This window comes from Cetorhinus maximus, chromosome 16 (assembly GCF_964194155.1).
Source record: "Cetorhinus maximus chromosome 16, sCetMax3.hap1.1, whole genome shotgun sequence".
Classification (NCBI taxonomy): domain Eukaryota; kingdom Metazoa; phylum Chordata; class Chondrichthyes; order Lamniformes; family Cetorhinidae; genus Cetorhinus; species Cetorhinus maximus.
The window spans coordinates 67,635,250-67,659,053 of NC_135894.1; the positions used below are offsets into that span (position 1 = coordinate 67,635,250).

A 23,804-nucleotide genomic window follows, 5' to 3' on the forward strand; every position below is an offset into this window, starting at 1 on the left:
AAAGTCACTAAACTAAACGAAATGATAAAAAACCAAGAGTGCTTGAGACATAGAGCAGAAACCTACAACTGAAATGAAACCCAGAGAATAAGTGAATGCCACAGAGAGAGGCAGAAATCCACAATAAAGATAAAGAAAGCAACATTTGTTCAGAAATTGGAAGAGAAAATGTAACAAAAAAGACAGAAAATATTTGAGTCATAGAACGGACATGTTCACTTGAATTACCCAAGATTCTTTTCTAACATATATAAATGCAGACGAGATTATCACAACATGAGCGTGAGAGCACAAGAAAACAAAAGAGAACATTGAGAAAGTTGAAATCTGGCATAAACAAAGGCTTCTATTTTACTTCTGGTTTGTTCCTCACTACTGAATGTCCCTGGAATTTCAGCTTTCATTGAAAATCTTAGTTATTTTTAATCTTTGAATGTGGAAATGCACTGGTGCAGCAGGTGTGTAAACTTCCGTGCTCCTCCTATATTGTAATCTGATCAGAGCCATGCTATTAACAAAAGACACCAGAGGCCACTGCAGTGTCACTGGAGGGGTAAGAGGGGAGATATCAAAAGGCAATCTTCCAGGTGTACATGGTCAGGTCTGGCTACAAATAGATATAGATCTGGGAGTAAATCTCCACCTTGTCCATTGACCAGGGGTAAGACATGGTGAGGTAGAACCAAAAAAACTTACCAAAAGTAGCCAAAAAATAAAAATAGGCAAGCTAACAATAACTAGTGGTGTACTGAAGCATAAGGTAGAGCAACAGGCTGTAATATTTTTAGTCAGCCACTACTGAAAAGCATTGGATTTGTATATTCATTTAAATAGTACCAGATCCAGGATATTAAAAACAGCTGGGCAAAATTAAACTGAATTTTAAAAAGTGCAAGTTAAAACAACTTATCATCAAACTTTAACTGTAAAAGCAGATTATCCTGTGTGAATAAACAGGATTATTATTTCAAAATTTAAACAACAGATGTACATAAACAACAATTCCTAAAAGGTGATGTATGGTATGGAACTAGATTTAGAAAAGTATAAGTCAGGGAATTTGTCTGAACAGTAGAAAATATCTGAAATTTTATTTGCCAAACAATAAAATGGAGGTAAAGGAAAAGTTACTTTTATCCCCTTCCCGGTCCTCTTCCAGTATTTGAATAAGCTCATTCTCCATTAGGTACTGAATAGCATCCTCAATAGCATTGCCCTGGATTGATGCTGCCTCTTGTGCACTGGCAGCCAGCAGTGTGCACGAGGCATACACGCGGACATCTTCTGGGGTACTGGCAACACCGCCCACTATTATCTGAAACCAAGATAAAGAGCCCACAGTTTTAGAAATCCTACAATGTCCGAAACATTCCTCAAGTCGGATAGATTATTTTCACACACAATCCAAACTAGATAGAACCATAGAACTGGAATACAGCACCACTTCCTAGCCACCTCAAATACAAGATCTTAAACCAATTTTCTTTCTTATAATAAACTACAATCTGTGGATCACATATGAACCAAGTGACAATTTCTATTTGCACTTATATTCCTTAGTCTGTTGGATTTTGTAAAAGCACTGGGATTGATACCTCGCCAAAGGTCACCAGGCGAATCCTTCATTTGGCAACAAAAAATTATTTGGGATTTACCAACCAACCAGTCTGTGTTTGGGAGATAATGATGCTTAAATTTGACCTGCTAAACTATCTTACATCAACTATTTCAGATCCTATTAGTATTTCCACTATTATCTCACCACCACCTTCTCAAGGGCAACTAGGGATGGGCAATAAATGCTGGCCCAGCCAGCCAAGCCCACATCCAATAAATGAATTTTTAAAAAACTTCTCATTAGAATCAAGCCAAGTGACAGGGGAGGCGGTGGCACAGTGGTATTGTCACTGATTAGTATTCCAGAGACCCAGGGTAATGCGCTGGGGACCCGGATCTTACATGTAACTCTCAAAAAAATCCCTCTGAACAAGGGAAATTGGGGATCGGCAATAAATGCTGGCCCTAACCACTGACGCCCACATCCTGAACAAATAAAAAAAATTCTCAACAATAGTTAGCACATTAAACATTGAGCATGCTAAATATTATGCTAAAAGGCAGCACATCTATGTCACAATAAATTTACTATTGGAATCAGTAAGATTGATTATAAATTGGTGAGATCAATTTAGGGTTATATTTCTTAAAATGCTGAAAGTTAACATCGTCAGATAGCCAATCTAATGAATAGATTAAAATCTATACAAACTTGTAGATAATAATCTTTTCAGAATTTAAGCAATTTATACAACTTTGCCCACGTGAGCTGGTGGACATGAACTGGTTGCCCTTCCACTGGGAGTCTGGCATTAGCCTTCTGAGACATCAGTGATGAACATCCTCTGTAGAAGTGCCATTCATTCCTTCCTCTATATTTTATCAATCCACTGACAGAGCGAAATACAAACTTCTGAATTTATTTTGGTTTTTCTACCAATTCTATGACAGTTCAATCTATAGTCAAATGATCAGATGGGTTGTAGTGTAAAGATATGTAAATAGGTCACTTCTGCCTGAGGTTTTCAGAAACACTAATGCAAGCACCACTTTCAACAATATATCACATTTGTTTGTAAACTAGGACTCCATGGCATCAGAAATTTATTCAGGTCATATTTTGTATGTTTGACAATGCTATTGTGTGCAAAACAACAAGCAGGCTCTGAATTACAGCTTGCGGGCTTGTACATGTCCAAAACCTAATTTAAGACTTCACAAATATCATGTTTGACTTATTCTAATCAATAGCAATTGCCAACGAGGGGAGATAGAATAAAATTTTTTGACACTGGTTTCTAAGGATCCTGGTCATCACATGGAGAGACAACATCACCAAAGAAGAAGTGCTATGGAGGACTGGTCAGAAGCACCTGCCCAACAATGTGACGGAGAGACCACTGAGACTGACAGGACAGGTATTTCATCTCCCGAACATATGCCCCTCCAGAGTAGCAGTAGAACGGACACCATCAGATGGAAAAAGGAGGCAGGGTCGGCTAAAGACGACCTGGCAAGGTACATTTGAAGAGGATCTTCAAAAGCGGAATGCCACCTGGGATGGAGTGAAAGAGATTGCAATGGACTAAGGCCAGTGGCATAGTCTTGCTGCCCATAGTTCCTCCAGTCCCATGAGGAACAAAGTGTAAGTGAGTCAGTCTAAGTTCTAAGGAGCTAAAACCTCTCAGCCAAGGGCTGTAAGCATATAGGTTAGATTCTTCCAATTTGAAATTGGTCATGTTGATCTTTCATCTTACCTCAAGGATAGCTCGGATCATGCTGGTCGTGACACCCTCTCCCTCCTTCTTCACAAGGCAGCTACGCACAGGTTTCAGTGAGCCCTGTAACAGGCTCATTCCTTTTGCTCTCTCTGCATTCTTACACACAAGTATACTTTCACCTGAAACAAGGTTTAATGTTGAACATTATTAATACCTTTTTGTTGCTTTCCTTACTCTATATAAAAAACTCAAATAAGCGATGAATTCAGAAAAACTTTGTTCATTGTCACGTCCATTCTATTTCAAATACATACTATCAAAAATTGAGGATAATTCACGTCAGTGCAGTCTTTCTTGATAAGTAGCACATAACTGTGAAGTGATGTAGGATAGCAAATCCGCAATAAATTTGCATTAAACTTTTGGTGGAATTGATTCCAAGTGATTTCAGTATCCCTTGTTGCGCGCTGCTAATTCAGGCCTATTGCACTTCAATTTAAATGCATTTGCATTTACTTAATTCACATCTAATCTGGCAGATAATTTGGATTTAGTTTGAATCTGCAGAACTCCTGTCAAGTGCACTGCAAACTTTCATCAAGCTCAGTTGAGAAGTTTGGGATCACTACAGGGGGTGATATACATGGGTGGAACGCTGCTCCAGTACACTTACAACACTGGCATCTACCTAACAATGTGGAAAATTTCCCAGGTTGCCTGTCCACAAAAAGCAGGGCAAATACAATCCAGCCAACTACTGCCCCATCAGTCTACTCTCAATCACCAAAGTGATGGAAGATGTCGTCGACAAGTGCTATGAAGCAGCACTGATTCAGCAACAGCTTGCCACTGATGCTCTGTTTGGGTTCCACCAGGGCCACTCGAATCCAGACCTCTTTACAGTCTTGGTCCAAACATGGACAAAACAGCTGAATTCCTAGAGAGATGCATGAGAGTCTGCCAGTGACATCAAGGCAACATTTGACAGAATGTGGCGTCAGGGAACCCTAGCAAAGTTGAAGTCAGTGAGAACCAAGGGAAAAACTCTGCACAGATTGGAGTCATAAAGCACAAAGGAAGATGGTTATGGTTGCTGGAAGCCACCTCAGCCACAGGACATCACTGCAACAGTTCTTCAGGGCAATGTCCAAGACCCAACCAAATTCAGCTGATTCATCAATGACCTTCCCTCCATCGTTAGGTCATGAGTGGGGATTGGGTTTGCTGATAAATGTTCAGCATCATTCACAAATCCTCAGATACTGAAGCAGTCCATGTCCATATGCAGCAAGACCTGGACAACTTTCAGACTTGGGCTGATAAGTGGCAAATAACATTCGTACCACACAAGTGGCAGGCAGTGACCATCTCCAACAATTGAGAATATAACCATCTCCCCTTGACTTTCAATGGTATAACCATCACTGAAATCCCCTATCAACATCCTGGGGATTACCACTGACCAGAAACTTAACTGGCCCAGCCTTATAAATACTGTGACTACAAGAGCAGGTCAGAGGCTGGGGATTCTGCAGTGTGCAACTCAATTCCTGACTCCCCAAAGCCCAAAATGTTGAACAAAGCACAAGTTAGGAATGTGATGGAATACTGTCTTGCCTGGATGCAGGCTCCAATAACATTCAAGAGGCTCAACACCATCCAGGACAAAGAACCCCGCCATCTGCACCTTAAAAATTCACACCCACCATCACCCCCAACGCACAGTGGCAGCAGTGTGTACTACATTCAAGATGCCCTGCAGCAACCCATGAGTGTCCTTTGACAGCACCTACCAAATCCACAACTTCTACCACCTTGAAGGACAAGGGCAGCAGATGCATGGGAAAACACCGTCACCTGCAAGTTTCCCTCCAGATCATCCTAGCTTGGAACTATATATCATTGCTCCACAATCGCTGGGTCAAAGATCTAGAACTCCCTCCTTAACAGCACTGTGGGTATACCTACACCACATTGATCGCAATGATTCAAGAATGTGGCTCACCGCCATCTTCTTAAGGGCAGTTAGGGATGGGTAAAGCATGCTGGCCTTTCCAGCAATGCTAACATCCAATGAACGAATAATAGAAAAAAATTACTGTCCAGGAAAAACATCTCTTCCCTCAAGATAGCAGTAGAGAATCTGATTGGAAATTAGTTGTTGAAAAATTCAAACCAGTTTCTCATAGGCCAGTTCACCCTGATCAGCTCATAAACATGGGGCAGTTTTATTTGAAGTGAAATCGGTGCTAGTGGGCTGATAATTTCAAGGATCATCTTAACCATCATTGTGAAGACCTGAATGATCATGTCCTCACAAAACAATGGAACAGTTAGTCCCACCACACACACTCCAAATCACTGCTTTGCAGGTGACCAGACTTATGAAAAGAGTAATTTTGCATTGAATCACAGAATCGTTACACCATTCATCCTATCATGTCTGTGTCAGTTCTTTGGAAGAGCAAATCAGTTAGTCTCACTTCCCAGCCCTTTTCCTGTAACACTGTCAATCTTTTCTCTTTAGATTCTTATTCGATTCCCTTTTGAAAGCCACGATTGAATCTGCCTCTGCAGGAATTGGAAAAAGCTCTCACTATCGCCATTGGTCAGGAATATTATACCAAGAACTAGTGCCTTCCTTTGTAGAAGGCTGGTATTAAGGAGCTCATAAACTGATTTACTAATTTCCTTTCAGAAAACATGATTTGTTAATCTGACTTCTGATCTAAATGTAGCAGTGAACTATACAGTCAGTCTCTGGTAATCTAAAACATTGACATTTTTTTAGCTCCCTGAAAATCTAGTGGAGTCAGTTAATAGCATACTAGCAATAGGTGTGCAAGTGTGCTTGTCAAAAGTCTTAGCGATGGCAACAGATATGCATCCAATCTGATAGGCACCAAACCCAGGCTAACGAGAGGCAGAAAGGAGTTATGTGCCCTCTGGTGGTCTAGGTAGGCCTTGCACAACAGCGAAATTAACAGAATTAGGTGAAGGCACTGAATGTAAATTGAGTCCTGCTACTTCTTGCAAAACTTTTCTTCCAGTTGAATGCAATGTTGGACACCCTTTTATTTTAAATCAGGACTATCCTCCAAGGGCCAGTATTAATATGCAGTTGTAATATTTTGCATGTTGAATAATGAAATCACAGCGAGTTTGACTTGCTACCCAAATGCAGGTTTCACAAATAGTACATATAAAACAACTGGGCATGCTTACCCATTGTGTCCACTCCTTTCCTCCCAGCTCTCCCAGACATCTGTTTGTAGGTGATAACATCAAGAAGCTGCCCATTAAATACTGGTGATCGCACAATCACACGACGAGCTGGTAGATTTACACCAGAGGACAGGGTGGAGGTAGCCACGAGAACCCGAATCAAACCTTGACGAAATGCCCCCTCAATGATATCCCGTTCATCAAAAGTCAATCCTAAAATGAAAATGAGAATGGCAGAAATAGGCAGTAATAAATTCACCAGTTACTAATTATGACTCTGCAATTCAATGACAATCCGGAAAAATATCATTTTATCACTATATGCAATATATTAGCTGAAAAACTCTATGCTTGGCCAATACATTTTATAATTTTGTTAACAGGTGAACAGGTAACCAAGAATGGCCTGATCCCCACTCAAAGGCTGAGATTTCTTACCAGCATTACCATTATTACTTCACTTACTACATAAAGCAAAACATACACCATAATCTAATGAAAACGCATGGAGTAGTTTGTGTAACAAAACAGTGAGGATTCATTGTCCAGCAGCCGACAACTTGGCTCTGTATTCCTTTTGAACACTTAAACTCGCACAAGTCCAAATAAGCTGTTTTTAGGTAAACATATATAGTCTCAGCCATCTTCACACCCACAAGAAATTACCATTCACCTGAAAGAAAACTGAACCAAACCAGCTTCCTGCAAAATAAATCATATTAGCCCTCACTGTGTCTAGCAACATTTTTTTTTCACATATATGCCTTATAGCTTCATTTCATGAAACCTTTTCAACATCTCAAGAAAGTGATTAACATTACAGTATATAAGAGGCAAAAAAGGGAAATTGTAATACCAGCATGATGAAAGCCCACTCCCTGAGGTACAATGCGGCCTAGTACTGCATCGAGCCCAGCTGGTGAGCGCTTTAGTTGATCCACAGTCTCCTGGAGTTCATCCTTGTGCAGTGTGAAAGGGAGTAATTTGGATGCTTTTACAAATCCTACAGTAAAAGACAAAAGATTAAAACAAGGTGGAAAGCACAAATCACATAGCTCACACTAAATTATATTTTATGCACGAAGTTGAAAAAGAAATTATAGATAAATAAACAAGATGATGACTATCAATATGGATCATATAATCGTAAAGCAAAATAAGCTATCATTCAGCCAATCATGCCTGTGATAGCTCTTTGAAAGAGCTATCCAATTAGAGCAGGGGACTGTGACTTTCTCCATAGCCCAGAAAATATTTCCTTTTCAATTCAATTCCCTTTTGAAAGTTACTATTGAATCTGCCTCCACCACCCTTTCAGACAATGCAATCCAGATCACAACACACTGCACAATAAAAATTCTCAGCTCACATCTGTAGTTTTGCCAACTATCTTAAATTGGTGTCCTCTGGTTACTGAATCCTCTACCAGTGGAAACCATTGCTCCTTACTTACTATCTAAACATTTCTTAACTTTGAACACCTCTGTTAAGACTACCTTTAGCCTTCTTTGCCCTCAGGACAACGTTTCCAACTGCCCTGGTCTCCATATAAATCTTAAGATTTTCTTCCCTGATACCAGTCTAGTAAACCTCCCCAAGCCCTTGACAATCTGCATAAAATGTGGCACCCAGAACTGGACAAAATATTCCAGCTGAGGCCTTACCAGTGATTTTTAACAGTTTATCACAAGTTCTTTGCTTATGGATTCTTTGCCTCTATTTAGAAAGCCCAGATCCTGGATGTTTTCTTTAAAAGCCTTATCAATTTTCCTGGCCACTTACGAAGATTTGTGTATGTGAACACCCAGGTCCCTCTAATCCTGTGTACCCTCATCAAAGGAGCTAAAATTTATGTTTATTTATTGATTCACAACACATTCTGCTTTCAATGATCACCAATTATGGTGATTAGTGGGATTAACAGAGCAAAATGTCTCTTAGTCTATGTTGATTTTAGTTTGTTACAGTAGAGTTCTAAAACTTCAAATCTTATTGTGTGATTCTTTCCATTGGTCACTGGGAAACTCATCACTTTTTAAAAGTTATCAGTCTCTATCGGGATCATAACACCATCTGCAACTGGAATTATTCTGACCAACCTCATTTAACTCGGGTCTCACTCGACAAACAGCCTCACCTTCACGGCCAACAGCAGCTCTGTGATGGAGATGGTAAAACTCTCTGGAGATAGTTTCAGACAGCTTTTCACACCACTTCTTGGAAGGACAGAAGAGTAGGATAGAGTGGCCATCCCGCACAGTCTCATAGCAAAGGCTGACAATATTATCCTCGTCACCCTACAATCAATCACATACATATTCAAATCAGATATCAATGCATACAAAATATACAAACATATTTTGACTCATAATTACAGTTCTGATTTCCCAAATAGATGTAATGTCTCGAGGCAGTGGCGTAATAGTAATGGTGGAATTTAAATTCAATTAATAAATCTGGAATTAAAAGCTAGTCTAATGGTGGCCATGAAACGATTGTCATAAAAACCTATCTGGTTCACTCATTCCTTTAAGGAAGGAAATCTGCCATCCTTACCTGGTTGGCCTACACTCCAGGCACACAGCAATGTGGTTGACACTTAAAATGCCCTCTGAAATGGCCTAGCAAGCCACTCAGTTGTGACTGCTACAAAAAGGAATGAAATGAGAAGGGCCGACCGGCATCAACCTTAGGAACTGGAAACGACAACAGCAAACCCAGCCCTGTCAACCCAGCAAAGTCTTTCTTACTAACATCTGGGGGCTTGTGCCAAAATTGGGAGAGCTGTCTCACAGACCAGTCAAGCAATAGCTTGACATAGTCATACTCACCGAATCATACCTTACAGACAACGTCCCAGACACCACCATCACCAGAGGTGGCAACACAATGGTTTACAGTCAGGAAGGAGTTGCCCTGGAAGTCCTCAATATTGATTCCGGATCCCATGAAGTCTCATGGCATCAAGTCAAATGTGGGAAAGGAAACCTCCGCTGGTTACCACCTACCACCACCACCCCACAGCTGATGAATCAGTACATCTCCATGTTGAAAACCAATTGGGTGGTAAGGGGACAGAATGTACAATGGATGGTGGGCTTCAATGTCCATCACCAAGAGTGGCTCAGTAGCATCACTACTGACTGAGCTGGCTGAGTCCTGAAGGACATAGCTGCTAGAATGGGTCTGCGGCAGGAGGTGAGGGAACTAACAAGAGGGGAAAACCTACTTGACCTCATCCTCACCAATCGTTCTGCTGCAGATGCATCTGCCCTCGAAAGTATTGGCAGGAGTGACCTCCGCACAGTTCTTGTGGAGATGAAGTCCCATCTTCACATTGAGGATTCCCTCCATTGTATTGTGTGACACTAACATCATGTTAAATGGATAGATTTCAATCAGATATAGCAACTCAAAACTGACATCAATGAGGCACTGTTGGCCATCAGCAGCAGCAGAACTGAATTCAACCACAATCTGTAACCTCATGGCCTGGCATATCCCCCACTCTATCATTACCATCAAGCCTGGGGGTCAACCCTGGTTCAATGAAGAGTGCAGGAAGGCATGCCCAGAGCAGCACCAGGCATTCCTAAAAATGAGGTGTCAACCTGGTGAAGCCACAACACAGGACGACTTGCATGCCCAACAGCAGAAGCAGAATGTGACAGACAGAGTTAAGAGATTCCACAACCAATCAGATTTAAGCCTTGCAGTCCTGCCACATTGTTTTTTTATTCATTCATGGGATGTGAGCTTCACTGGCTGGGCCAGCATTTATTGCCCATCTTAATTGCCCTTGAGAAGGTGGTGGTGAGCAAACTTCTAGAACCGCTGCAGTTCATGTGGTATAGATACCAGTGAAGGACCGGTGATATATTTCCAAGTCAGGATAGTGAGTGGCTTGGGGAGGAATTTGCAGGTGGTGGTGTTCCCATGTATCTGCTGCCCTTGTCCCAGATGGCAGTGGTCATGGGTTTGGAAGGTGCTGTCTAAGGCGGCTTGGTGAGTTCCTGCAGTGCATCTTGGAGATAGTACACACTGCTGCCACTGCTGCATCAGTGGTGGAGAGAGAAAATATTTGTGGATAGGTTGCCAATCAAGTTGCTTTGTCCTGGATACTGTCATGCATCTGGAGTGTTGATGAAGCTGCACTCATCCACATCCAGTCATGAATGGTGGTGGACAATTAAACAACTCACTGGAGGAGGAGGCCCCACAAATATCCCCATCCTCAAAGATGGAAAGGCCAGCACATCAGTGCAAAAGACAAGGCTGAAGTATTTGTAACCATCTTCCACCAGAAGTGTGCCGAGTGGATGATCCATCTCGGCCTCCTCCTGAGGTCCACAACATCAAGATGTCAGTCGTCAGCCAGTTTGATTCACTCACTCCACGTGATACCAAGAAACGGCCGAAGGCACTGGATACTGCAAAGGCTATGGGCCCTGACAACATTCCAGCAATAGCGCTGAAGGCTCCAGAACTAGTCATGCCCCTAGTCAAGCTGTTCCAGTACAGTCCCAAACTGGCATCTATCCGACAATATGGAAAATTGCCCAGGCATGTCCTGTCCACAGAAAGCAGGACAAATCCAACCTGGCCAATTAATGCCTCATCAGTCTACTCTCGATCATCAGCAAAGTGATGAAAGGAATCATTGACAGTGCGATCAAGCTGCACTTACTCAGCAATAACCTGCTCACTGACGCCCAGTTTGGGTTCCGCCAGGGCTATTCAGCTCCTTACCTAAATGCAGCCCTGGTCCAAACATGGACAAAAGAGCTGAACTCCAGAGATGAGGTGAGAGTGACTGCCCTGGACATCAAGGCAGCATTTGACCGAGTGTGGCATTAAAGAGCCCTAACAAAACTGAAGTAAATGGGAATCAGGGGGAAAACTCGCCACTGGTTGGAGTCACACCTAGCACAACGAAAGATGTTTGTGGCTGTTGGAGGTCAATCATCTCAATCCCAGGACATCGCTGCAGGAGTTCCTCAGGATTGTGTCCTAGGCCCAACCATCTTCAGCTGCTTCAACAATGTCTTCCTTCTATCATAAGGTTGGAAGTGGAGATGTTTTACTGATGAGTGCAGTGTTCAGCACCATTCACGACTCCTCAAATACTGAAGCAGTCCATGTACAAATACAGCAAGACCTGTACAACTTTCAGGCTTGGGCTGATAAGTGGTAAGTAACATTCCTGCCATACAGTGCCAGGTAATAACCATCTCCAACAAGAGAGAATCTAACCAGTCTCCTCTTGACATTCAAAGGCATTACCATTTCATTTCATTATTATTTCATTAGCTCTCCAAATATTTTCCAACCTTTCACAAATAGGTCAAAAATGCAACATTCACTCAATTTTATTGATCGATTATTCAGAAAACGAAAGTGCAAAATCCACTCTTAACAGTCATTTGAACTTTTCTATTGAAGTTTTCTATTATGTGCAGGGCACACCAAATTACAAATTTCACTGAAGTAGAGAATGTTCACCTCAATTGTGTCTTACATCATAGTGAAGAGGTCAAAAGTCCACATCATGCCAACCTCCTCACAAAAGGAGAAAGCAGAAATGCAAGAAAAAAAGATCATTTAAAAAGTAAAATGTATTTTCTTTTATTAACCTTTTATCTTTCCCTTTTATTAACCTTTTATCTTTCCCCACTTCATTGCGAACCAGTGCACTCGCTCTTTGCTATTCCACTGCCGAATACGCCTGCCCTGTATGGGAAAGATCTACACATGCTAAGAAGATGAATGCCGTTCTGAATGCAAGCTGCCGACTTATCACAGGTTGTTTAAAACCAACAAACACCAACAGCCTATATATCCTGGCGGGTATCGCTCCCCCTGATATAAGAAGAACGGTAGCCAGCAAGAGCGACTCCGTCAAACATCAGATGAGAGGCACCCTCTACATGGTCATACACCTACACCCAGCCGCCTAAAGTCAAGGAAGAGCTTCATGAACAGTGATGTTCCATTACAATCAACCCCATCTGAAGCCCACATCGCCTTGTGGAAAGACCAGCTCGCCAGTCTCGAACAACCCCCAGCGATGGAAATTCTACCAGATGAAAGCCTTCCCCCAGGAGCTAATTGCAACTGGGCAACCTTGAAGTGCCTTAATAGACTTAGGACTGGTGTAGGTCATTCAAAGGTGTCACTAAGCAAATGGGGATATACAACCAGCCCGACAACTTGTGAATGTGGAACTGAGCCACAGACTATGCAACATCTCCTGCAATGCCTATCGCTAGAGGAAACCTGCACTGTTGCAGATCTTGCCGAATTCAACAACAAGGCGCAAAAATGTGTCCAGTTCTGGCTGGGCCATGTATAGACTGTCCGTGGACACGATAAGAAGATGATCTTGCCCCATTCAATGGTTTGCATCTTCCTTAGCCAATATGGGCCATAAACATTTCACTTTAAAGCCATTCTGTGACCAGCTGATAAGTTGCCCAGCTCAAGTGAGCCTGTCAACTCAAATTGAAACACTTATTTTCATTTTTCCTCATATAATATCCAAAACATTTTCTTCCATGTGGTGAATTTTGAAGCCAAGAAAAGGTTAGCACTGTGAAACCAGAGCATTTCAATCAATCAATTCCTCCCAAACTGGGAGCAAGAGTTGACTGGTTTCTTCAGATTCAAGAATGTTTTTGAGGGGATGCCAATTGGTCCACATGGCCATCAAATTTATATTTGTCCGAAGATTTTTTTTGTATTTTTCAGCACTTATTAACTTACTCATTTCTGCTACTGTATACTAACAACATTTTCAACAACAATAGCTTTCAAAGTTAGGGTTGGAATTTCCCTGTATTTCATGTCTGTACTTGCAGGGGTGTAAGGAATTAGGGCCTTTAATAAACTGGTAAGAGTTCTGCTCTACGCAGAAAATATGAGATTAGCTAAATAGCATTGATTCTCTCTTTCTCTCTCTCCGGAAAGGCAATTTCTAAACAGTCCGTGGAAACAACAGGGTCACTTGATTCCAGCTTCCATGTTGACATTCCTAAATTGGTAGGGTGGCATCTTGTGTGCCCCTTTATTTATGCAAGTGTTTAGAAAGGACCAGGAAATGACCGTCAGCATGATATAAACTAAAAAGCCAACCTCGAGCAAGGTGACAAACAGGGTGGTGGGGGGAAAGGGTGGGGCTGAAGGTAACCACCCTGACATTTTGGGTACCTGTTCTGTATTCATTGGTCAGAAGGGTTTGAATAGGTGATTGACACTGGGTAAGCTGCCAGGCCCCAGAAAAAGGGTATATTAACAAGTGCTCGAGGACAGGGGGCAGTCCTGGTCAGGTGGCAGTGCTTGTCAATGCTCCACCTTCTGCAGATGGAAAATGGGCCAGAGGAGGAGAAGGAAGACTGAAGGAAGAGCTCCCTAACACTTCAACTAGAGATTAGAATGCTGTTATTACAAGTTACTGAGATCAGCACACTCTGTGCCAACTGTCCATTTGTCCTCAGGGTTTGGTAAATCTGCCTCAGCTGTCACGGGTTGTATACATTTTCTGTCTAATTAATTAATGCATCATATCTAAACTGTTGTCCCTTAACAAACTATCTTAATATTACTTACGAATATTAGACTGCCTGTCTTAGGTATCTGTAGCCCCCGAATCCAAAATCTTAGAGGTTCCCACGCAGGAACATTTGTAAACTATTGCTCTGGAGTTCCCTAACAGTACTCAAACAACGCGTCTCGGAACAGCATTTCCCACACCAACCATCCTACAAATTCTCTCAGAACAAAAAATTTCAATTTGTATCAAGCTGGGGAAATATTGTGTTCTGAACCAATATCCAAAATGATTTTTGATTTATGACTCTTAAACAAATTTCATACGGTAGTCTTACCTCCAACACAGAGAGGGCAATAATTCAAACAGCTTGGGCTTGATTTAAACCCAGATCCCCAAGGGAAAAGATCAGTGTTAAACCCTATCAGACTCCCAATTAACAAGTTGGGTTTGCCCAACCATTTGATATTTTAGCCATGCATCAAGGAAAGTGTTTACATCATTTTCAGAAGTTAATTACTGGACTTTTTTCAAATTCTAACAGAATTGCTATTCATAATCGGAATACAATATGAGACTCCATTTCTAGAACAATTTCACTGAAACCCCTTACCTTTATCTGGAGAGCAGGTTGAAATTCCCGTACCACTGTCATATTTGAATCATAAATTGTATTACCAATTTTTACCAGTTCCATTAGAGGCACAGGCCTGAAGTCAGTACAATACAATTCTGCATCCAGCCAGGTTGCTACAATGCCTAAGTTTGGAAGAGTGGCACTCATCCCTACTATTTGTATCCCATCATTGAGCCTCTGTTCTCTTGCTGGAGTCTTATGTCTGGAATACCAAAATATATCTATCAATTCCAGTCATCAAGGTAAATTTAGACAGATTTCAAAAGATAATAGGCTTTTATCGCATTCCAATGTGAAACAAAGTTTAACACATTCTAAAATCATAATCAGTACTTTTCCTGCTTCACAAAAGAAAGATCACCAGGACAACTTTCAAGATCTCATTGATTCACAAATTCTACCAACACTGTTTGCTCTTATGAAATCTCCTCAGTCTTACGATGCTCTTTCAAACAATCAATCGTATGCCTACAAAATACACAGTGATGTCTGCATCCACTACAAAATAAAGTTTGCATCCAGTACTGCAAATTCATAAGATTGACATGGACTTTGCATACCAGAGGTGTGATACCCGAGGTGCGGTAGTCAAATGAAAGAATGCAAGAGTATGTAGTTAAAAGGCAATAGAGTTGTAATTTTTTTTAGATGTATGCAATTTGACCTCATCTTTGCATTACTATATGAAACAAGTTGCAAGGTTATGGGGATAGTGCAGGAGAGTGAAATTAATTGGATATCTCTTTCAAAGAACTAGCACAGGCACAATGGGACAAATGGCCTCCTTCTGTGCTGTATGTTTATGTACAGAAAACTAGCCCTTCTCTTTTGCATAATGATACACTTGAGATCAGAAATGAGTCTCTGCCACAAGCAAATTACTAATGAATGTATCTTAAAAGTTCCACAGCAGGAAATGTGAGACATCAGGAGTGCACTGGAATTTTCTGCTTGATGTTCTTGTTTGCCATTATAAAAATGTACCTTTTTGCACTCTTTTGAGTGACAAATAGTATCTTGGTTAAGAGAAGTTCCAATAGGTATCCTCTGTGCGAGTCCCCCAACATATGTAACTCATCCACTACTACGATTCCTGTGGAGATAAAATAGAAAGTTATATGATTATAAAAGGCTAGAATCAGGCATCCAAGCTAGGAGAAATACAAAAGCATCATATGCAATGCATCACATTCATTGAAATACTTCAGAGTGCAGTCACTGTTGTTATGCATATCAAACTGGCAGCCATTTTGCATACCAAAAGGTCCCTTAAACAGCACAAGGTAACCAGTTATTTTTATTGTAATGTTGATTGAGAAAGGAAAGTTATCCAAGCCACTGGAAGCATTTTCTTCAAACAGTGCCTGGGATCTTCAATAACACTCAAACTCACTGTAACAGGTTTAATGGCTCATCCAAAAGATAGGAAAAACCAGTAACTTAGAAATGACAGTACAGGTCTGAACTGGAGTTCCATTTTAACATATACAAGACCAGTTCAGATCAGTACCAGTCATTTCCTGAGTTTTACTGGCTTTTCCTTCTGTTCTCAGAGCTGCATTGAAATGTTAGCTTGCATAATGTCCTGGAGTTCAGTGTCAATCCACAACTTTCTAACTCAGAAACAAGACTGATACCAAGGGGAGTCAAGCTGAAATTCAAGCCTCAATTAATGAAAATAATAAAGATTCACTCTCACCAATCTGGTCCATTTTCTCCTCCTCAATAATTCGGTTGATAAGTCCATTTGCTTTCTCAATTGTGCACACAGCTATGTCCAGTGAAGAAAATCCCCCAGCAGGTGATGTACTTCCCATATATCCCTCCACTCTCACCATGGCCTCTTGGAATAAGTTCTGAGACAGAGACCAAGGATACCCACAGTTCAATTTTTTATCCCTTCAGTTATAGCCAATTTTTGCTGTTAGTTATGGAATGCAAATAAACAGGAATATAGATAAAAGAACAAAATGAATTATATAGCACTGTATCACAACTCTAGTTGTCCCCAAGAAATATGATAACATTTTATAGACTGTAAAGTACAACTTTGGATCTAATTAGTTGCTATTCAGAAGTGTAATGTTACGTGCAGCAGTTTGATGAATATGACAGTTCTTTCTACTTTGCCCAATGTGCTTCAGAAGGCCATCCTTCTTAAGGGTGAGACTACCCAAAACCAATGTTCCCTCCAAGCTGCACACGTGCTCAGCGACTGGAAATTCCCTGCACAGGCCCATATAAGGCAGCTCCATTACTCACCTGTATGGCACTGCAAAAAAAAATTTAAAGGGGCCATGCACTTAGCGGGGCACTCCAAAAGTATTAGAGGGAATGTAGTTCATATAGAATTGTTACAGCCAGAACAGACTTTCACCCCATTAGTTTTGGCTGGACTCAAACACAGATCCCAGAAGCAAAAAAGACCAGTAACTAATCCACCATTTTTAACCACACAATGAAAACATTTGTGTCAGGTGATCATCATGCACAAATGTGAACATTGAAAAGAAAGACTTGCATTTATATAGTGCTTTTCACCACCACCACCACCACCAAAGCACTTTACAGCCAATGAAGTACTTTTGAAGTGTAGTCACTGTTGTAATTTAAAAATTGTAGCAGCCACAGCAAGCTACCACAAACTTCAATGTGTTAATGACCAGCTAATCTGTGAATTTTGATTAGGGAATGAGTATCAACAAGGCCACCAGGGATAACCCTTCTGCTCTTCTCCGAACTGTGCCATGGGATCTTTTACATCCACCTACATAGGCAGATACGTTTGGTTTAACACCTCATCCAAAAGATAGCATCTCCTGGCAATACAGCACTCCCTCAGTACTGGCGTGACTTGAGTAGGTAATAATGAAAATCCTGTTCTTCCAGATTGGCATAGGGCAAATCAGATTAGGGAGATGAACGTGTGGCTCAAAGACTGGTGTGGGAGAAGTGGGTTGCGATTTGTGGGCACTGGCACCAGTACTGGGGAAAGTGGGATCTGTACCATTGGCATAGTCTACACCTGAACCGTGCTGGGACCAGTGTTCTTGTGAGCCACATAACTAGTGAAGTAGAGAGGGTTTTAAACTAAATAGTGGGGGCAAGGGATCAAATTTGGGAAGGTGTGGTAAATCAAAGGGCAGAGACAAGACAAAAGAAAAAGGTATTATTACGGGAAATGAAAAATAGGCCGTGACAGGAAGGGATAGAGAGTACAAATCTAACAGTAAATCAACAGATGAAACTAGAAGCTATAAAAAAAGAATAAAAGGATAAAACTAAAAGCACTGTATCTGAATGCGCGTAGCATTCGAAACAAAACAGGTGAACTGAGAGCGCACATAGAAATAAATAATTGTGATTTGATAGCTGTTACAGAGACATGGCTGCAGGAGGACATGGATTGGGACCTGAATATTGAAGGATACAGGATATTTAGGAAGGACAGGAAGTGAAGAAAAAGTGGAGGGGTGGCTCTATTAGTTAATGATGGTATTAGCACAATAGAGAGGGATGACCTAAGTTCAGGAAACCAGGTTGTAGAAACAGTTTGGGTAGAGATGAGAAATGATAAAGGCAAGAAGTCACTTGTGGGAGTTGTGTACAGGCCCCCTAAAGTAACCACATAGTAGGGTGGAGCATAAGGGAAGAAATAATGGGAGCTTGTCAGAAAGGCACAGTGATAATCATGGGAGATTTTAATCTACATGTAGACTGGAAAAGTCAGATGGGCAAAGATAGCCTAGATAGGGAGTACATTGAATGTTTTTGGGGTAGTTTCTTAGAACAGCATGTTCTGGAGCCAACCAGAGCAGACTATACTAGGCCTGATATTGTGCAATAAGATGGAAGTAATTAATGATTTCATAGTGAAGGCACCCCAAGGTAGCAGTGACCATAATATGATTGAATTTTACATTCAGCTTGAGGGAGAGAGGAGTGGGTCTGAGATTAAGTCTTTAGTCTTAAATAAGGGCAATTATGAGGGCATGAAAGCTGAACTGGCTAAAGTGAATTGGCAAATTAGGTTAAGGGATAGGTCAATAGAGATGCAGTGGCTAATATTTAAGAAGATATTTCAGAATGCACAGAATAGATACATTCCAATGAGTAAGGAAAAGCCCAAGGGATGGACACACCAACTGCGGTTAACTAGAAAGGTTAAAGATAGTTTCAAACTTAAAGAAAAAGCATATAATTATGCAAAGACAGGTGGCAGGTCAGAAGATTGGGCAGAATATAAGGAACAGCAAAGAATTTTGTTAAGATTCTGTGATTCTGTAAACAATGTGCAAGGGTATGGGGAAAAGGCGGGGCAATGACACTAGGTCATAATGTTCATTTGGAGAGCCGGTACAGACATGATGGGCCTAATGGCCTCCTTCTGTACCATTAAGATTCTGTGATTCTGTGAATGACTAAAAGGCTAATGAGAAGGGAAAAATTAGAGTATGAGAGAAAGCTAGCCAGAAATATAAAAACAGATAGTGAGAGTTTTCATAAATATTTAAAAAAGAAGAGTTAACAAAGTGAGCGTTGGTCCTATAGAAAGTGAGTTTGGAGAATTGATAATGGAAAACAGGGAGATGGTAGATGAATTGAACAGGTATTTTGCATTAGTTTTCACTATGGAGGATACAAGTAACATCCCAGAAGTGGTTATAAACCAGGAAATGGAAGTGGGGAAGAAGTCAGGAAAATTAGTCACCAGAGAAGTGATACTGAGTAAATTGTTGGAGCTGCAGGCTGACAAGAGCCTGTGTCCTGATGGACTTCATCCTAGGATCTTAAAAGAAGTATCTGGTGAGATAGTTGATGCATTGGTTTTAATTTTCAAAAACTCCCTAGATTCGGGGAAGGTCCCATTAGATTGGAAGATAGCAAATGTAACTCCATTATTCAAAAAGGGAGGGAGACAGAAAGCAGGAAACTACAAGCCATTTAGCTTAACATCTGTTGTAGGGAAAAATGTTAGAAGCTATTATTAAAGAAACAGGGCACTTAGATAAGTTCAAGGTCATCAGGCAGAGTCAAAATGGTTTTGTGAAAGGGAAATCATGTTTAAACAACTTATCGGAGTTCTTTGTGGAAATTACATGTGCTGTGGATAAAGGGGAACCAGTGGATGTACTGTACTTAGATTTCCATAAGGCATTTGATAAAGTACCACATCAAAGGTTATTGCTGAAAATAAAAGCTTATGGTATTGGGGGTAACATATTGGCATGGATAGAAGATTGGCTAGCTAACAGGAAGCAGAGAGTAGGCATAAATGAGACTTTTTCAGGTTGGTAAGATGTAACGAGGTGTACCACAGAGATCAGTGCTGGCACCTCAACCGTTTACAATTTATATAAATGAATTGGATGAAGGGATTGAAGGGATGGTTGCTAAGTTTGCTGATGACACAAAGAAAAGTAGGAAAGTAAGTTGTGAAGAGGACATAAGGAGGCTACAAAAAGATATAGATAAGTTAAGTAAGTGGGCAAAGATCTGTCAAATGGAGTATAATGTGGGAAAACATGAAATTGTTAATTTCGGCAGGAAGAATAAAAGTATATTATCTAAGTAGTGAAAGATTGCAGAGCTCTGAGGTGCTGAGAGATCTTGACGTCCTAGTACATGAATCACAAAAGGCTAGTTTGCAAATGCAGCAAGTAATTAGGAAAGCTAATAGAATGTTATCATTTATTGTGAGGGGAATTGAATACAAAAGTAAGGAGGTTATGCTTCAGCTGTACAGGGCACTAGTGAGACTACATCTGGAGTACTGTGTACAGTATTGGTCACCTTATTTAAGGAAGGAGGTAAATGCGTTGGAAGCAGCTAAGGGAAGGTTTACCAGACTAATACTTGGAATGGGTGGGTTGTCTTATGAGGAAAGGTTGGACAGACTAGGCTTGTATCCACTGGAGTTTAGAAGAGTAAGAGGTGGCTTGATTGAAACATATAAGATCCTGGGAGATCTTGACAGGGTGGTGTGGAGAGGACATTTCCTCTTATGGAAAAATCTAGAACTAGGGGTCACTGTCTAAAAATAAGGGGTCGCCCATTTAGAACAGAGGTGAGGTGAATTTTTTCCTCTCAGAGGGTCATGAGTCTTCAGAACTCTCTTCCTGAAAAGGTGATGGAAGCAGAGTCTTTGAATATTTGTAAAGCAAATGTGGATAGATTCTTGGTAAGCAAGGGGGTGATAGGATATTGGGGGTAGGTGGGATGCAGATTTAAGGTTACTATCAGATCAGCCATGATCTTTTTAAATGGCAGAGCAGGCTCGAGGGGCTGAATGGCCTACTGCTGCTCCTTGTTTGTTTGTTCGTAGCCAAAATGATTAAAATTCTCTATCCAAATCATCAATATTTCCCCTTACACAAACACTGCTGCTGACAGTTTGTTCAATAACTGACAGCAATGAAAATTAAAATAGCCACCTATTCTAAACAATTACGAGAGAGGAGGCAAGCTCCATTAATTAATTTTGCTTAGATTATCGGGCCTGGTAAACCAATCCTGACATTATCCCCATTGTTTGCACTAAAATCATTATTTTTATTGTCCTCTCTTGTAATGATAATGACTTTCGGTAGCCTTCACAGGCATTGATAGCCCTCCAATACCTCAAACTAGAGACCATTCTTCATGAACCTAGACAGGGAGTGCAAACAAACTGTTCAGCTACAGAGGGCATCAGTGGGTAATCCTGTTCTCACAACATCAAACTTATATTTGTCAGCAGGAGTCACTAGATAATGATCAGGTGTTCAAACCTGGCTGATTGCACTCTATTCTAGGGATGCCGAGGCTAATTGTAATATCACTATTGTTACTCCAACAAAAATCACCTGAATCAGCACAACCAGAGAAGAAACTGATCACAGTAGCGCGTAAAGATTTAGTCTTCAAGAACAGAATATTTAAGTGTATTTTTGGTAACAGCCACTAATCAGTGATATTAGTCATAGCCCAGGCTCACCATCCCTCTCAGTTACATCAAACTTATTAATGAGTCAAATTTGCTCCCACCACCTTCAGCTCCATCACAGTGTGGTCATATATGGCATACAGCAGCACCGTCAAATACTTCCTGCATGTTTAGATGCAGAATAAAGTTTTCTTTATTCAACCAATTTTTAAAAAGTAATCTACACTGCACTGCTGTGAAATTTTCCATTTCTCACACTGGGATCCCTGTGGGTGTGCTGATTGAGACTGTCAATTCGAGAATACTCAACTCATTTGGTGTGGATCCTTTAGGCATCATACAAATGAGACTTGTGTTGGAACAAAATTATTTTCTGTTATTTGTTGCCGCACTGAGTTCTGCACTGACCTGCAGGTAATACATTTTCTCCTTTGCCACAGAAACAAACGGCAGGATGAACAGCGCTTTCTTCCTCATTTCCAGAACTCTCTTTAGAATTAGCAACTCTGCAACAAGTGTCTTTCCGGCACTGGTAGGGGCTACAACATGAAAGAAAATGAGCATTTATCTGTTTAATGCCAAAAGCAAAGTGCCAGAAATTGGTTAAATCTTATCACTCCCTTTCCTCCTCTGGAGTTTGAGTTCCAATAGATAAATAGTAACAGCAATTTCTTCCAGCCAACTCCAATCACTGTTAAACATGACCTTCTGAACTCTAAAACTCAAACTGCATCAGCTTCTTTTAGCAGTACACTAGATGAAATTATAAACTTTAGCTCAGCATGTACTTTTTCCACTAAAATATAGCTTCCACAATCCAACTTATTCCAAATGTAGAAGAGAAGGTATCTGCCTCTGACAACTATTTAGAAAACTTCTTTCAACCCAGGGTCTGGAATCAAACAAACAGTCCAGACAGAGGTGGAGTGGGAGGTGCGGATGGGGAGGGTGCGAAGGCTCCTCTGAACAAATCAACTATACAGTGAAGTAGGAAAATGAAAATATAATGTACATGGAATTACAAATATTAGGATCTTTCCCCCAAGTCTGGGTACAACTGATTTCATTCAATAGAGTTTACACAAGAATAGAAGGAAGCATAGGACCAAAAATAATGTTATTTAACTCATCAACCAATTCCTTCCAAAAACAGTACAATTCTCTATGTATCATATTCTTGGGAGATTAACCAAACATATGAAATTCTGCAACGTTGCTTCTGATTCACTCCCCAAAAGCAATTAAGCAAAACTTCAGAATATGTGTATCTAAAAAGCATGATATTTCCAAAATCCAAAAGGTAACTTGTACACCAATTTATTTATTTCCCCCACCCCGCCAATATAGAAAGCCACTTTTTCATTTAGGTGACCATTTTGAGAAAGAGGTCAGGCTCTCGACTCCAGTTGATATACAAGAGCCTATTTCAGAGTTGACTTCTTCTCAGATATTTCTTTGTTGCTGAGACCGAGGAAACTTTTTCCCTTCACTTGTTTCTCATGGTGGTCTGATCAAGTTCAAGAACTCAATTTAGGAAGTGCCAACTAGTTAAGGCTGTAACCTATTACTGCATGCTGTTTTTACAAATGCTCTCTTCAACATTCCTCTGTTGCAAATGCATTTCTGATGTTAAATGATACCTCAGCCATCTTGAATGTTTGCTGTGTTGCTTCTTGCTAATAGAACAACTCACCTCACACCTCCTGCCTCAGAACAAAGAACTATCACTGCTTGCGAATCTCACCTATAGTGACTAGAAAGCTGCTAAAGAATCAAATGCATACCCCAAAATTTACTAACTTTTAAAAATATGAGTGCAAGGTGAAAATCATTGAAATTTTAACCTATAAAAATAGTGCAAGCCAACATACTTAGATCCATTAAAAGGTAGTGATCTAATTAACCAAATACTTAAATCAGCTTAAATATTACAAAATATTAAATTACCTGAATAAACCAAGTTTCGTCCCTCTAACACACGATGTTGGGTAAGACATTCAGCTTGCCATTCAAAAATGCTCACCACCTTCATGCTCTGATATTTCTCCAGAACTGCTTTGGGCAGCCCCCAGTTAGAAAGCAGTAGCATTGATTGTTGCGTGGGGGCAGATACCTGCCCACATTGCCCTGAAATAAGATGCAAATACCCTGTAGTGTCTACAGAAAAGTATGCAAGACATGCCATTTATTTGT

General features: G+C 40.7%; 1 protein-coding gene across 1 annotated transcript in view; it reads right to left on the reverse strand.

Annotated features, from left to right (window-relative positions):
- Positions 1–23,804, reverse strand: part of polq (polymerase (DNA directed), theta) — an 85,054-nt gene that overhangs the window by 53,020 nt on the left and 8,230 nt on the right. The window contains exons 4-13 of the mRNA XM_078559955.1: positions 23,559–23,738; positions 22,020–22,150; positions 16,386–16,542; positions 15,671–15,779; positions 14,663–14,888; positions 8,641–8,800; positions 7,360–7,506; positions 6,504–6,716; positions 3,315–3,457; positions 1,132–1,315 (exon numbers count right to left, since the gene is read on the reverse strand). Coding sequence (XP_078416081.1) covers positions 1,132–1,315; positions 3,315–3,457; positions 6,504–6,716; positions 7,360–7,506; positions 8,641–8,800; positions 14,663–14,888; positions 15,671–15,779; positions 16,386–16,542; positions 22,020–22,150; positions 23,559–23,738 — 1,650 coding nt within the window. The remainder of the gene's footprint in view (positions 1–1,131; positions 1,316–3,314; positions 3,458–6,503; positions 6,717–7,359; positions 7,507–8,640; positions 8,801–14,662; positions 14,889–15,670; positions 15,780–16,385; positions 16,543–22,019; positions 22,151–23,558; positions 23,739–23,804) is intronic.